This window comes from Mobula hypostoma, chromosome 3, assembly GCF_963921235.1.
Source record: "Mobula hypostoma chromosome 3, sMobHyp1.1, whole genome shotgun sequence".
NCBI classification, from domain to species: Eukaryota; Metazoa; Chordata; class Chondrichthyes; order Myliobatiformes; family Myliobatidae; genus Mobula; species Mobula hypostoma.
This window is the reverse complement of record NC_086099.1, coordinates 230,310,135-230,325,740: the sequence shown is the minus strand read 5'-3', so window position 1 is coordinate 230,325,740 and position 15,606 is coordinate 230,310,135. Positions and strand designations below refer to the sequence as shown.

Here is a 15,606-nt window from a genome sequence, read left to right as displayed (position 1 = left end):
GGGCTGAGAAGAGGCATATGGAGTTCAACTCGGAGAAGTGTGAGGTATTACACTTTGGAAGGACAAACTCCAAGGCAGAGTCCAAAGTAAATGGCAGGATACCTGATGGTGTGAAGGAGCAGAGGGATCTGGGGGTACATGTCCACAGATCCCTGAAAGTTACCTCACAGGTGGATAGGGTAGTTAAGAAAGCTTATGGGGTGTTAGCCTTCATAAGTCGAGGGATAAAGTTTAAGTGTCGCGATGTTATGATACAGCTCTATAAAACTCTGGTTAGGCCACACTTGGAGTACTGTGTCCAGTTCTGGTCACCTCACTATAGGAAGGATGTGGAAGCATTGGAAAGGGTACAGAGGAGATTTACCAGAATGCTGCCCGGTTTACTGTTCTATATACTATACTGTACTGTTCTATATACTATAACCATCTCTCACCATCCCGGTCTGCATTCTCTCTCATCTCTCCCTTATTGCCCTCCATTGATTTCTGTTCCGTCCCCTTCCAGCACCACCACCTTTTCTGTACCCCTCCCCCTGCGACAGCACCTCCTCTGTCTAAGCAATCCTCACCTCCTCCTCTCCTCGTTTGTCCTCCACTATCCTCTAGCTTTCCTCTCACTCCCTCCTCAACGAGCCCATACCACCCTCCTATCGCGCTCCCTCAACCAGTTCTTCCAACTCCTCTCTCCAATCTCCATCCTCTCTCACCTCCTTGTCCCTCCTCCTGTCTCCGTCCCGCACCACCCACTCCGCCGCTCCCTCCGCGTAGCTCCTCCTGCGGAGTTGTACTCCGAAGACATCCCTCCCTCCCCATCCGGTGTCGGCAGCGCTCCGCCCCAGGATTCGGACCTGAATTGTTCATTGGCCGTGATCCTGGAGTCGGGTAAGATCTGCTCCGGGTTTTCCCTCCATCTCTGCAGCTGCGCTGTGCACCCGACTCGACCAGAGGAAGACCTCTGACTTTCACTTTCGGCTCGCTGAAGCCTCCCGGACTCGGTACAGAATTCTCCAACTCCAGGTAGTCTGTCTTCTTCTCAGCAGCTGTCCTGCCTTGAGACTGGGTTCAAGTTTTGTCCTTTCGCCATTCCAGTTTGTCCGGAACCAACGCCCTACCTGGAACCAACTGAGATAGGGTCAGTTGATCAGATCACCCCGGGCCTCACATGACTCCTTCGCCACTCTCCTCTTCGATCCCCCATCGTCATCGACCGCACCCGCCCGTGTGTCCACTCTTCCCTCCTGACCGGCCCACACGCCCCTCTCCTGTCCACCCTCCCGATCCACTCCCTCTCTGGTTCTGCCCGAAACTCTACCCCCGTTCTGCCCTCATTTCCCCCACTCTCCACACCCCTCCCTCCACTCTGCACCTCTCCACCCGTCCATCTCAATTCTCGCCCTCCCCCGGTCCTGCCATTCCTCCCCCACCTCATCCCGCCACCCTTTCCCTCGTCTCGTCAACCTCTACCCCTCCTCCTCCCCCCCCCCCACGCCACCCTTCTTTCCCTCGTCCTACCAACTCTCTCCAACCGCCGTACTGGCATCCCTCCCCCCTCCCGTCCCGCCACCCCTCCCCTCTCCCCCCTCCCGTCCCGCCACCCCTCCCCTCCCCCCTCCCGTCCCGCCACCCCTCCCCTCTCCCCCCTCCCGTCCCGCCACCCCTCCCCTCCCCCCTCCCGTCACCCCTCCCCTCCCCCCTCCCGTCCCGCCACCCCTCCCCTCCCCCCTCGCGTCCCGCCACCCCTCTCCCCTCCCGTCCCGCCACCCCTCCCCTCCCCCCTCCCGTCACCCCTCCCCTCCCCCCTCCCGTCCCGCCACCCCTCCCCTCCCCCCTCCCGTCCCGCCACCCCTCCCCTCCCCCCTCCCGTCCCGCCACCCCTCCCCTCCCCCCTCCCGTCCCGCCACCCCTCCCGTCCCGCCACCCCTCCCCTCCCCCCTCCCGTCCCGCCACCCCTCCCCTCCCCCCTCCCGTCCCGCCACCCCTCCCGTCCCGCCACCCCTCCCCTCCCCCCTCCCGTCCCGCCACCCCTCCCGTCCCGCCACCCCTCCCGTCCCGCCACCCTCCCCTCCCATCGACCCTTCTGCGCCGCGACGGAGCGCTCAGTCTGCTCCTGGTATTCCATATACGGTTTGGTCGAGGCCTGAGGACCCCGAGCATCACATTCCTGGTCTTCTGGTGTAATCCTCTGGAAGAAAATGTAAACCTTCTGTTTGCCTTCCGCACCACTGGCTGAAACTGCAACCCTCATGCTCCCACCCACGGGAGCTCTCCACCCTTCCCATCCACACCTCCTCTTCACCGCGCGAGTCTGTGATACAGACTCCCACCTCATCCCACTTACTACTCCTCCCTCCTCCCCTCCAACTTCCACATCACTTACACTCCTCCACCTCCATCTCCTGATATTCACCCTCCCCTCTACCAGATTTGAAAAACCCTCCTCCACTACAGCTCCCCTCACTCCCCTCTCCCCCTCAATCCCCTCTCGCCCTCAATTCCTCTCCCCACCTCCTCTCCCCTATGCCATCTCCCCCAGATCCTCTTCTCTAGCTCCTCTCCACCCCTCCAACCTCTCTCCTCCAACCCAACCCCTCCACCACACCCTCTCCCCCAAACTCCCCACCTCCACCTCCTCTTCCCCATGCTACATCTACACTACCTCCTATCCTCCACACCTCCTCCCCAAAGCCATCTCCCCCACACATTCTCTGTGCCACACCGTCTCAGCCACCTCTGCTCTACCAACCAGTCTCTGGCACACTCCCTCCCTGACTCCTTTCTGCCAGCCTCCTCTCTCCCCGCACCCTTTCCCCTGCACCCTCTTTCTCTGCACTCCCTCACCCACTCACCCACTTACTCTGCACCACATCATGTCCCCCACACAATCTGCCCCTCACCATCTCTCCAAGCTATCCATTCCTCCAACCCTTCTCTTCCACCTCCTCTCCTCCACTGCCCTCCACACAATCTCCTCATCAGCCTCTCCTCAACGCCCTCTCCTCATCACCCAACTCCCCCACCCCAGCTCCCCTGCCACCCCCCATCCACAGCACCCCTCCTCCACAACCTCCCATCCACCTCCACTCATCAACCTCGACTCCCCCTCCTCCACACCCCCTCCTCCGCTAACCCTCCCCCCTCTCCCCCCTCACCCTCTCCCCCTCCCACTCCACCTCCACCCTCTCCCCCCTCCCCTCTCACTCTCTCCCCCTCCCCCTGCCCCCTCTCTCCTCCCCCTCTCCTCCCCCTCTCTCCACCCCCTCTCCTCATGCCCCCCTCTCCTCTGCCCCCTCCTCACTCTCACCCCCCTCCACTCCCCCTCCTCACTCCCCCCCTCCACCACCCTCCTCGCCCCCTCTCTTCCCCCTCCTCACTACCCCCCTCACTCCCCCTCCTCCACACCCCCTCCTCACCACCCCCTCCTCACCACCCCCCTCCTCCACTCCCCCTCTCCCCTCCACACCCTCTCTCCTCCACCCCCCTCTCCTCCACCCCCTCACTCCCCCCTCCCTGCCCCCCTCTTCTCACTCCCCCTCCTCCTCTCCCCCTCCACCCCTCTCCTCCTCCCCCACCTCTCTCCTCCGCCCCCTCTCCTCACCTCACCCCTCCTTGCCTCTCGTGTCCTCGCCCCTCCCTCTCCGCCCCTCCTTTCCCCGTTTCCTCACAGCCCCCCTCACTCCCCCATCTCCTCACTCCACCCCTCTCCCTGCCCCGCTCTCCTCCACCCCCTCTTCCTCCCCTCCCCCCTCCTCCCCCTCCTCTCCCCCTCCCCCTCCTCTCCCCCTCCCCCTCCTCCTCCTCCTCTCCCTCTCCTACCCCGCTCTTCCAGGAGGACCACAGTCAGGAGTGTACAGGGAGGGGATTTGGCAGGTGGAGGTGGCTGATGTTCCAGCCTTATGCAACCAGTGTTTAGAATAATTTCGATGGAGGTGTCACTGCCTTTGCTTACTGATTCCGAACCATTGGTCAGGAAGTCAAAGGTGGTGTTGAGTCTCAGCTCCCAGGGTTTGGTGATGAGATGGAAGTATTGAAGGTGGAGGTAGAGAAACATTATCGTGGAACTTAGGTAGCTACAGTCCAGATACTCCAAGGATGAGTGTCGGGCCAGGGAGATGGCATCTGCTGGTGCCTGGTGAATTTCAGCGTGCAGAGTTTATCTGGAAGGCTGGGGCTGGGGTTGGAGTATATGTGTGCCATAACCTGCTTCTCGACATCATGATGGTGGACGTCTGACCCAGTGGGCTGTAGTTATTGAGGCATGTTATCTTAATTATGAAAGCTAAACTTTATTTGGCACACGTACATTGAAACTACCGTGACACGTGTCGTTCGCATCAGTGACCAATGCACTCCAACGAATCAGGCCAGGCCTTTAGTGTCCCCTTGTTGCATGCTCTACTATAACATCTCCATAACTTACTAACCATTACTAAGCTGTATGTATTTGTAACGTTGGAGGAATTTGCAGCAGCCAGAAAAAACTCATGCAGTCACGGGGAGAATGCCTAAGCTCCTTACAGTCAGCAGCAGGAATTGAACCCAGGTCACTGATACTGTAATGGTGTTGTTCTAACCTCCATGTTGCTCAGGAACTAATGCACCCATAAACACCCATAAGTATTGGATATTTTTCCTCAGTCCACAATCTGCCAGAATATCCCCAAACAATCTGTGGACATTTCAATCAGAGTTGTCCTTTCTGCTTAGATTCCAGAGAAGGAATTGACCTCAGAGCCTGTGCAGTTGACTGAACCATGTCTATAACAGCTGAAGATGTCCTGCAACTGTCCCGATCGGCTGTGGAGGCTGTACAAGCTGCTGTGATATTCACACAGTCTACAAGGAACCTGGCCTCCACACTCGGGGTGTTGGGCCCCGTCATTGGGGTGGCCTCAGTGACTGTTAAACTATCTTTGAGTAACGTGGACAGCCCAGAGCTGGCCTTCATGAAGGAGCAGTTCCAGATCGTTAGGAACCGGCTGGACGTCCTCTCCGGGCAGATTTCAGAAGTCCTTCGGGAAATTGAGCGAAGCACCATCAACAGCCAGTATTTCCCCATTGAAGAAAATCTCAAGAACCAGTTCAGGAAGTACATGGGCATTCTCAACGCAGAGCCAGCATTTCGACACAAGGAAAAGGAAGAGTTCCTCAAACACTTTGATGCGACCAAAGGAGACCAGAACCTCCACACTCTCTATGACGGGGTAATGGGTAACACTGCCATCTTTGCAAAGCCCATCCTGGACACCGCCATGGACTGTAACCAGAGGAACCGGCGCCTGATGGAGAGTCTCTGCGCCCGACTGAAATATCTGTTCTGTATCGGCCTGATTGCCCTACTGGGACACGCTGGCATCACCGGAAATGATGTCACGGCTCTGGTGTCAGAATGGAACCAGAAACAGGCTGAAATAGAGGCCAAAATGAAATCCATGATAGATCGGTGCATCAGTGAGTTTGTGGAGCAGGCGAAGATAGATGTAAAGAGGATGGTGGAGGAGAAGGGAGCGAGAAGTAACAAGGAGACCTCACGTTACATACTGGAAGCTTTGGCCAACAAGTATGACTGGGTCACTTGGTCAGTGCGGGTCTATGATGGTATAAGTGGGTTCAGCAATCACTGTGTTAGTGGCCGTAAGTACTTTCACTATTTCAGGCTGAATAATGTTAATATTGTTGTCTCCTACAGTACCAGCCCACAGCCAGTTGATGTGCCCCGCATCAGACAGTTAATGAACGAGAGATTGGACTGGCAATATGCATTCACCAGCACTTTAACTTTTGGCTTGAATAAAGCAAGACAAATTGCCGATTATTTCAAGGACAGCATGGATGGATGTGTAGTCCATGTGGTGACATGTGGTAGTAACTTGTATTATAACTGCACCTTCCCTGATGAATGCCATTTCTGGATGGGCGACTGCTACGGTGTCACCCTGTGCATCCATCGGGAATAAACCCCACCCTCTGCTACCATGAAACCCAGACCGTACCACACCCAAATGACCCCCAACCCTCTCCTCATCCACCCCCTACTCTGCTACTGCAGTCAGAATGCTTAACCCTATTTGCCTCTGTTAGCCTGTAAGGATAGAGTTAAATTGCCTGCTCTCCTGGGTGTGTGTACCACAACCTGGTGTGGTTGTGAGAGTAAACAGAATTAGTTTGGGACATAGGGACAGAGTTCCAGTCCACAGTATTGAGAGCAGATAATGATGGGAAGCATGCTGATCTGGGGAAGGAAAACACATTGCAGGTAACCTGGCAACCTACTGGGGTAAGATGTGGGTCAGGGTTCAGGGTGTAAGTAGGGGCTATCTTTTGTGCAAAATTGTCGCTGTGGAAGGAACTTGTAAACTAAACATAGGGACGCACTGAGAGAGGGAGAGACCAGTGGACACAGCGCTTGGTTTACTCCACAACCACTTAGATCAGTCCGTTCAGTGATTGGTAACTTTCCATTCTGTCGTTTTTCAAGCACTCATACTATTCCAATAAAGTCATGCCTTGATAACCATCAATATGTGTACAGTGTCTCCTCTGTTTGAAAATACGTCTCGTTGGTGAATCTGAAGGATCAGGGAACAAATATTTAAGGTAATACGTACAAAACACTGGGGGAACTCAGCAGGTCGGGCAGCATCCTTGGAAACGATCAGTCAACGTTTCGGGCCGGAACCCTTCGTCGGGACTGTAGGGGGAAGGGGCAGAGGCCCAATAAAGAAGGTGGGAGGAGGGTGGGAAGGAGAAGGCTGGTAGGTTCCAGGTGAAAAACCAGCAAGGGGAAAGATAAAGGGGTGGGGGAAGGGAGGCAGGGAGGTGATAGGCAGGAAAGGTGAAGAAGGAATAGGGGAAATCACAATGGGTAGTAGAAGGAGGCGGAACCATGAGGGAGGTGATAGGCAGCTGGGGGAGGGGGCAGAGTGACATAGGGATAGGAGGAGGGAGGGGGAGGGAATTACCAGAAGTTGGAGAATTCAATGTTCATGCTAAAGGGCTGGAGAATACCCAGCCGGTATATGAGGTGTTGCTCCTCCAACCTGAGTTTACCCTCATCATGGCAGTAGAGGAGGCCATGTATGGACATATCCGAATGGGAATGTGAAGCAGAGTTGAAGTGGGTGGCAAATGGGAGATCCTGTCTGTTGTGGCGGACGGAGTGGAGGTGCTCGACGAAGCGGTCCTCCAATCTACGTCGGGTCTCACCGATGTAGAGGAGGCCGCACCGGGAGCACCGGATGCAATAGATGACCCCAACAAACTCACAAGTGAAGTGTTGCCTCACTTGGAAGGACTGTTTGGGGCCCTCAATGATGGTGAGAAAGGAATATATTTTTAAGATATTTTCATTCCAAAATTGGTGGTGTCAGCAGGATCCAGGCCAGCGTTTCACAAGTGAAAGGAGTTCCCTACAGGTAGGACAGCGGTTCAGGAACTGGAATGGAGAGACAACAGCAACCATATTGTACAGAAGCATACATTCTGTGTTTAAAGGGCAGGCAAGTAGGCAAAGGAGTTGGGGTGGCTCTGATGGTAAAAAATGAAATCAATTCCTTAGAAAGAGGTGACGTGGGCAGAAGGTGTAGAATGGGTAGAGTTAAGAAAGTGCAAGGGTAAAAAGATACTGATGGGAGTTCTATACAGGCATCCTATAGCAGGATGTGGGCTACAAATTGCAACAGGAGACAGAAAAGGCTTTTAAAGTGTACTGTTATGACAATCATGGGAGGTTTCAATATGGAGGCAGATTGGGAAAATCAAGTTGGCAAATTTTTAGAATACTGATAATTTTTTTTATTGCAGCTTGTAGTTAACCCCGCTAAGGGAATAGCAATTCTGGATTGGGTGTAATGTATTGAACTAGATTTGATAAGGGAGTTTCGGCAAAGGAACCCAAGGCAGGCAGTGATTGTAATTCACCCTGAACTTTGAGAAGGAAAGCAAATATCAGATGAATCTGTATTACAGTAGAGTAGAGGAAATAACAGAGACATTAAAGAGGGAGATGCCGAAAGTTAATTGGCAGAGGACATTAGAAGAGATGACAGCAGAGTAACAGTGGCAGGAATTTCTGGGGGCAATTTGGAAGGAGCAAGGATGAAGAAATGTTCCAGAGGGAGGATGGCACAACTGTGGCTGACATAGAAAGTCAAGACAGAATAAAAGCAAGAGGGAGGGTAGATAACTAATTTGTGAGAAGGTAGAAGCTTTTAAAATCCAGCAGATTGCAACTGTAAATCCATAAAATGAGATAATATAAAGTGAGCCAATAATATCAAAGATGATGCAAAAAGTTATTTTGTCAGTACCTCCAGTTGAACTCTTGTCTTTTTGTGTGTTTTCCCCAGCTGCCAGTCTGTGGTTTTGTATTGCCATGTGCTCCTGTTCTACTCCGGTCCCTGTATTACTGAGTACTCCGTCTCTCACCTGTTTCTCATTATTACCTGTATTGGTGGCACCTGTGTCTCATTGTGCTCCACCTATCATCTGCCTCTCTGTTTATTGTCAGTGTATTTCAGTCCTGTGTTTTCACCTGTTTGTTGCTAGATTGAACATAGAATAGTACAGCACAGTACAGGCCCTTCGGCCCACAATGTGCCAATCCTTAAATTCCTCCATATAGCTGTCTAGTAGTCTCTTAAATTTCACCAGTGTATCTGCCTCCACCACTGACTCAGGCAGTGCATTCCACGCACCAACCACTCCCTGAGTAAAAAACCTTCCTCTAATATCCCCCTTGAACTTTCCACCATCATTGCCTCGTGACTCTTAAACTCCATCCCTCGACTTATGAAAGCTAACACCCAATAAGCTTTCTTAATTACCCTATCTACCTGTGAGGCAACTTTCAGGCTCATGTACCCCCAGATCCCTCTGCTCCTCCACACTACCAAGTATCCTACCATTTACATTGTACTCTACCTTAGAGTTTGTCCTTCCAAAGTGTACCACCTCACACTTCTCCGGGTTGAACTCCATCTGCCACTTCTCAGCCCACTTCTGCATCTTATCAATATCTCTCTGCAATCTTCGACAATCCTCTACACTATCCACAACACCACTAACCTTTGTGTCGTCAGAAAACTTGCCAACCCACCCTTCTACCCCCAAATCCAGGTCGTTAATAAAAATCACGAAAAGTAGAGGTCCCAGAACCGATCCCTGTGGGACACCACTAGTCACAACCTTCCAATCCGATTGTACTCCCTCCACCACGATCCTCTGCTCTCTGTTGGCAAACCAATTCTGAATCCACCTGACCAAATTTCCATGGATCCTATGCCTTCCATGTGGAACCATGTCAAATGCCTTACTAAAATCCATGTAGATCACATCCACTGCACTACCCTCATCTATATGCCTGGTCATCTCCTCAAAGAACTCTATCAGGCTTGTTAGACATGATCTGCCCTTCACAAAGCCATGCTGACTGTCCCTGATGAGACCATGATTCTCTAAATGTTCAGAGACCCTATCTCTAAGAATCTTTTCCAACAGCTTTCCCACCACAGACGTAAGGCTCACTGGTCTATAATTACCCGGACTATCCCTACTACCTTTTTTGAACAAGGGAACAACATTCGCCTCCCTCCAATCCTCCGGTACCATTCCTGTAGACAACGAGCACATAATGATCCCAGCCAGAGGCTCAGCAATCTTTTCCCTCGCCTTGTGGAGCAGCCTGGGGAATATTCCGTCAGGCCCCGGGGAGTTATCTGTCCGAATGTATTTTAACAACTCCAACACCTCCTCTCCCTTAATATCAACATGCTCCAGAACATCAACCTCACTTATATTGTCCTCACCATCATCAAGTTCCCTCTCATTGGTGAATACCGAAGAGAAGTATTCACGAGGACCTTGCTCACTTCCACAGCCTCCAGGCACATCTTCCCATCTTTTTCTCTAATCGGTCCTACCTTCACTCCTGTCATCCTTTCTTTCTTCACATAATTGAAGAATGTCTGGGGGTTTTCCTTTACCCTGCCTTCTCATGTTCCCTTCTTGCTCTTCTCAGCCCCTTCTTAAGCTCCTTTCCAGCTTCCCTATATTCCTCAATAGACCCATCTGATCCTTGCTTCCTAAACCTCATGTAGGCTGCCTTCTTCCACCTGACTAGATTTTCCACCTCACTTGTCACCCATGGTTCCTTCACCCTACCATTCTTTATCTTCCTCACCGGGACAAATTTATCCCTAACATCCTGCAAGAGATCCCTGAACATCGACCACATGTCCACAGTATATTTCCCTGCAAAAACATCACCCCAATTCACACCCACAAGTTCTAGCCTTATAGCCTCATAATTTTCCCTTTCCCATTTAAAAATTTTCCTGACCTCTCTGATTCTATCCTTTTCCATGATAATGCTAAAGGCCAGGGAGCAGTGGTCACTGTCCCCCAGATGCTCACTGTTACGAGAATACACATAAAATTAAGATGTTTGCTGGCCTGGGCTAGCATCAGTGGCATCAGCAGTTGGTCTGCCACCTGCCCTCAGGGAAAGGAGAGATAAGGAACAATGGAGCAGCGTCTGGAGATGTGTAATGAAGGGATGTGGGAGGAAGAGCTGTCTGGAGCGGCTCCCCCCTTTGAACCCTGAACTGTTTGAAGTGATGGACAGGCGATACCCCAGCAGGGGGATAAAAAGGGACAGGTTCGCTAAGACAGACACACACGCCACCCGAGGTAACGAGACCCTGGAAGCGGTGCGCTTCTCACGAGTGGGTGAGAAGTCCCAGACAACGACAAGGGTGGAAAGGTACGATCAGCGGGAACCCGGTGTGTGTCCGCCCTTGCCTGGGTGCCGGGTTCACTGCAGAGGATCGACCGCATCTGGAGGAGGGGTCACAGTCGGTGACCTCAGGTGACATCACCAAGGACCTGCCCAAAAGCTGGTTGTGAGCCATCCCGCTGGTCTGTGAGTGAAGCTGTGCTGAATGATGAGTTGTTCTCTCCGTCTCTCTTCCCCCACCTTGTCCATCGCCATGGCAACGATTACTGCGACCTGAACTTTGAGTCATTTTGAAATTGGTCATTTACCCCTAGACAACGATAGAGCTTGATTGATGCTGTTATCTTAATTCTGTGCACATGTGTGGTTATCATTGTTGAATTGTTGCATTTATTATCCTTTCGATTACTGTGTTACTTGTTTCTTTAATAAAACTTCCTTAGTTCTAGTACTCCAGACTCCAACTGAGTGATCCATTTCTGCTGGTTTGGCAACCCAGTTACGGGGTACGTAACATAAGTGGGGTTCTCGTCCGCGATTTTGAACGCTAAATTTGGGACGGAGTAAATTGATTGGGTTAAAATTCCCGAAAGAAAGAAAAGACAAACAGCAGAAATGGAGGTTGAGGAATTTATAAAGGCGCCGACCTTGGAGGCATTAGAGGATGCCAGGAAATCGGAATTGATAGCTGTGGCCAAACGGGTGAATCTTGCTAAGGTGAAGTCGACAATGAGGAGAGAGGAGATACACAGAGCTATTGTAGAGCACTATGTATCTAAAGGTGTGTTTCCCCAAGGTGAGCTGGGGGAGGTGTCTATTGAAAAACCTGCTGGAGACGCGGTACAGGTACAGCTTGAAAAACTGAGACTCGAGCACGAGTTCCGGGTACGGCAGTTAGAACACGAAGAGAAGCAGTTAGAAAGGCGGGAGAAAGAGAGAGAGTTAGAAAGGCAGGAGAAAGAGAGAGAGTTAGAAAGGCGGGAGAAAGAGAGAGAGTTAGAAAGGCGGGAGAGAGAGAAAGAGGTAGAAAGGCAAGAGAGAGAAAGACAGTTGGAGAGAGAAGAGAGAGAGAGAGGGACAGGCAGTTGGAGAGAGAGGAGAAACAGAGGGAAAGGGAATTTGAGCTGGAGAAGTTAAAGATAAGGGCCGAGCAGGGGCTCGTGCCGAACCAAGGTGGAGGGTTCCGGGCGACCCAGGAGGTTAGGCTGGTTCCCCCATTTGACGATACCGATGTGGATCGGTACTTTCTCCACTTCGAAAAAGTAGCTATAAGTCAGGAATGGCCGAGGGATAAGTGGGTTGTCTTACTTCAGAGTGTACTGAAAGGGAAGGCCCAACAAGCTTACTCCGCCTTATCCGCGGAAGATGCCCAGAAGTATGAGGTGGTGAAGGAGGCCATCCTCAGGATTTATGAGTTGGTCCCGGAGGCATACCGGCAGAGGTTCCGGAATGCGAGGAAGCGGTGGGACCGCACGTATTTGGAGTTTGCTCGTGAGATGCAAACATATTGTGAGCGGTGGTGCGCCTCGAAAGGGGTAGAGGGGGATTATGACAGACTGCTGCAGCTGATTCTGATTGAGCAGTTTAAAGGTTGTGTCCCTGAGGGTATGAGACCCTACCTCGATGAGAAAGAGGCAGCCACGTTAGCCGCAACTGCTAAGTTAGCGGATGAGTATGCGTTGACGCATAAAATGAAGTTTGCCCCGAGTAAAGGCTACCAGAAGGGTAGTCAGGACGGAGGGGAGAGTCCGCCGGAAAAGTCAGAAAGTAAGCCGGGGACTAGTGAAAAGGATAAGGTAGACCGGGAGCAGCCTGGTAGGAAGTCTCCTGGGGTCGTCTGTTATAATTGTGGGAAAGTCGGACACTTTGCGTCCAGGTGCTTTGCCCCAAGGAAGGAGACGGGGAAAGGAAAAGCGGAAATTTTGAATGGCTGTATTGAGCTGTTAAGCGAACCGCTAGGGAAGGACAGGTCTGAAAAAGTCCAGGAAGGGCGCGAGAGGTTTATCTCGGCCGGACTGGTGTCAGTGAAAAAGAAGTTAAAACCAGTTCCAGTGCGGATCTGGAGAGACACGGGAGCGTGTCAGTCACTAATACTGAAGAGTGTATTAGAGTTTAGCTCAGAGACCCAGACTGGGGAGGTAGAGGTCAAAGGTGTTGGGGAAGGGACAGAGTCAGTCCCTTTGCACCAGATACATTTACAGAGCAACCTGGTCTCTGGACTAGTCACGATCGGGGTGAGGTCCGAATTACCGATGAAAGACGTGGAAGTCTTGCTCGGTAATGACATCGCCGGAGGAATCGTGTTCCCAGTCGTGAGATTGACGGGTCAGCCTGCCAGCATGGAGGCCCCGCCCGCGATGGTGAATTTGGCTGAAACATTTCTGCCAACCTTGTATGAGACAGGGTGTAGTGAGATAAGAGGTAGTGAGGGAGCTGGGACGGACGTAGCAGTAGCCAGGAAAGAATTTGTGCAGACGCAGGAGCGAGACGAGGGGCTGATGGTTTTTGCCGAGACCGCTCTCTCTGACACAGCCTTGACAAGCTATTGTGCGGATGAGGAAGTGCTAAGGAAGAAAGGGAAATCAAGTACAGCATCCGCAGATGAGGAGTGGGGGGTGGTGCAAAAGAGTTATGGGGATGAGGTTTTTAACATGGCCCACGAGGTACCCCCCGGTGGACATTTTGCGGTGCTGGAGGAAACAGTTGGTGGAATCATGAAAGAGAGTTACCGGCTGCCCAGGGGGAAAAATGTTATTGATCATGACCGACGCGAACTGAGACGGTCACCGGCTTTTGATATGCTAACAAACCTAGTCGGTGTTAGCGTGGAAATCAATGAAGCTAGGGGCCCCCTGCTAAGAGGAAAAAACCATTTTGAAAAGATTAGGATGGGATCGGTCAGATGGGAGAAGGCTATTGTTTTGGCCAGGTCTACTGATAAGGTCTCTCCCTTAATCCCCGAAGGAGTAATTAAACGACTCGCACCCATGTGTTTGATTGTCCCGAGGAAATGCAAAGAACTGGGACGTTGGGTTATGTCGGTTACAATAGGGCGGCCAAGTAAACAACACCCATATTTTTTGAGTAATTCAGTGACTAAAGGGCTGATGAACACAGAGGTGTGTATTGGCAATTTAACACGGCTGTCTGAAGCCAGCTTGATAGTGAACCTTGGAAAAAATGAATTCGGCCACACGAATGTCACTTACCTGGGAATTGTGGTGACACAGGGGCAGCTGGCAGTGATGCAAGCTACAGTGCAGGCTATCGCTGACCTCCCAACCCCGACAGACAAGAGGGCCCTCAGAAGGCTTTTGGAGTTGGTGGGGTACTGCAGGAAGTTTTGCAATAACTCTGCGGTCAATACCCGTCCCCCTCCTACTAAGCCCTTGCGAGGGAAAATTGAGTCGGAATGGGACGACCCTTGTTGTTGTGGTCCGGGACAAAACCAAATGAGAGGTTACATTGGTCGCAATTCATCAGTGTTTTTGGCCACTATGAAGTTTGCTGAGTTGGAGCCTGGTCTAAGGGATTATTAATAACACGTGTAAAAGGAACAGAAAATGTGATGACTGTCTGTCAAGGTGTTGACAGCTTCAAATTCTCTGTATTAGCTAAATAACTGTTAAAGATGTATATTGTGTATGTATCAGATAATGTAGTCATGTTTGTAATTTTTACCTCCCGGTAAAAATCCTTAAAGGGGGGAAGTGTTACGAGAATACACATAAAATTAAGATGTTTGCTGGCCTGGGCTAGCATCAGTGGCATCAGCAGTTGGTCTGCCACCTGCCCTCAGGGAAAGGAGAGATAAGGAACAATGGAGCAGCGTCTGGAGATGTGTAATGAAGGGATGTGGGAGGAAGAGCTGTCTGGAGCGGCTCCCCCCTTTGAACCCTGAACTGTTTGAAGTGATGGACAGGCGATACCCCAGCAGGGGGATAAAAAGGGACAGGTTCGCTAAGACAGACACACACGCCACCCGAGGTAACGAGACCCTGGAAGCGGTGCGCTTCTCACGAGTGGGTGAGAAGTCCCAGACAACGACAAGGGTGGAAAGGTACGATCAGCGGGAACCCGGTGTGTGTCCGCCCTTGCCTGGGTGCCGGGTTCACTGCAGAGGATCGACCGCATCTGGAGGAGGGGTCACAGTCGGTGACCTCAGGTGACATCACCAAGGACCTGCCCAAAAGCTGGTTGTGAGCCATCCCGCTGGTCTGTGAGTGAAGCTGTGCTGAATGATGAGTTGTTCTCTCCGTCTCTCTTCCCCCACCTTGTCCATCGCCATGGCAACGATTACTGCGACCTGAACTTTGAGTCATTTTGAAATTGGTCATTTACCTTTAGACAACGATAGAGCTTGATTGATGCTGTTATCTTAATTCTGTGCACATGTGTGGTTATCATTGTTGAATTGTTGCATTTATTATCCTTTCGATTACTGTGTTACTTGTTTCTTTAATAAAACTTTCTTAGTTCTAGTACTCCAGACTCCAACTGAGTGATCCATTTCTGCTGGTTTGGCAACCCAGTTACGGGGTACGTAACATCACCCACTGAGAGATCTGTAACCTGACCTGGTTCGTTACCTAATGCTAGATCCAGTATGGTATTCCCCCTAGTCGGCCTGTCCACATACTGTGACAGGAATCCGTCCTGGACACACTTAACAAACTCTGCCCCGTCTAAACCATTGGAACTAATGAAGTGCCAATCAATATTAGGGAAGTTAAAGTCACCCATGATAACAACCCTGTTATTTTTACACCTTTCCAAAATCTGCCTCCCAATCTGCTCCTCTGTATCTCTGCTGCTACCAGGGGGCCTATAGAATACCCCCAATAGAGTAACTGATCCCTTCCTGTTCCTGACTT

General features: G+C 51.6%; 1 protein-coding gene across 2 annotated transcripts; it reads left to right on the top strand.

Annotated features, from left to right (window-relative positions):
- Positions 1-813: 813 nt before the first annotated feature.
- Positions 814-6,512, top strand: LOC134344611 (protein rapunzel-like). 2 transcript variants are annotated; one of them, XM_063044725.1, is made up of 2 exons: positions 814-1,132; positions 4,705-6,512. In XM_063044725.1, the coding sequence occupies exon 2, from the start codon at positions 4,752-4,754 to the stop codon at positions 5,952-5,954; it is 1,203 nt and encodes a 400-aa protein (XP_062900795.1). In that variant the 5' UTR covers positions 814-1,132; positions 4,705-4,751; the 3' UTR covers positions 5,955-6,512. The 2 variants fall into 2 exon arrangements, with proteins under 2 accessions (XP_062900795.1, XP_062900794.1); XM_063044724.1 differs by having other exon boundaries at positions 815-1,017.
- The last annotated feature ends 9,094 nt before the right edge of the window (positions 6,513-15,606 follow it).

Excerpts from the sequence above, each read along its gene's own strand:
- LOC134344611 (XM_063044725.1), top strand. The coding sequence starts at position 4,752 with ATGTCTATAACAGCTGAAGATGTCCTGCAACTGTCCCGATCGGCTGTG.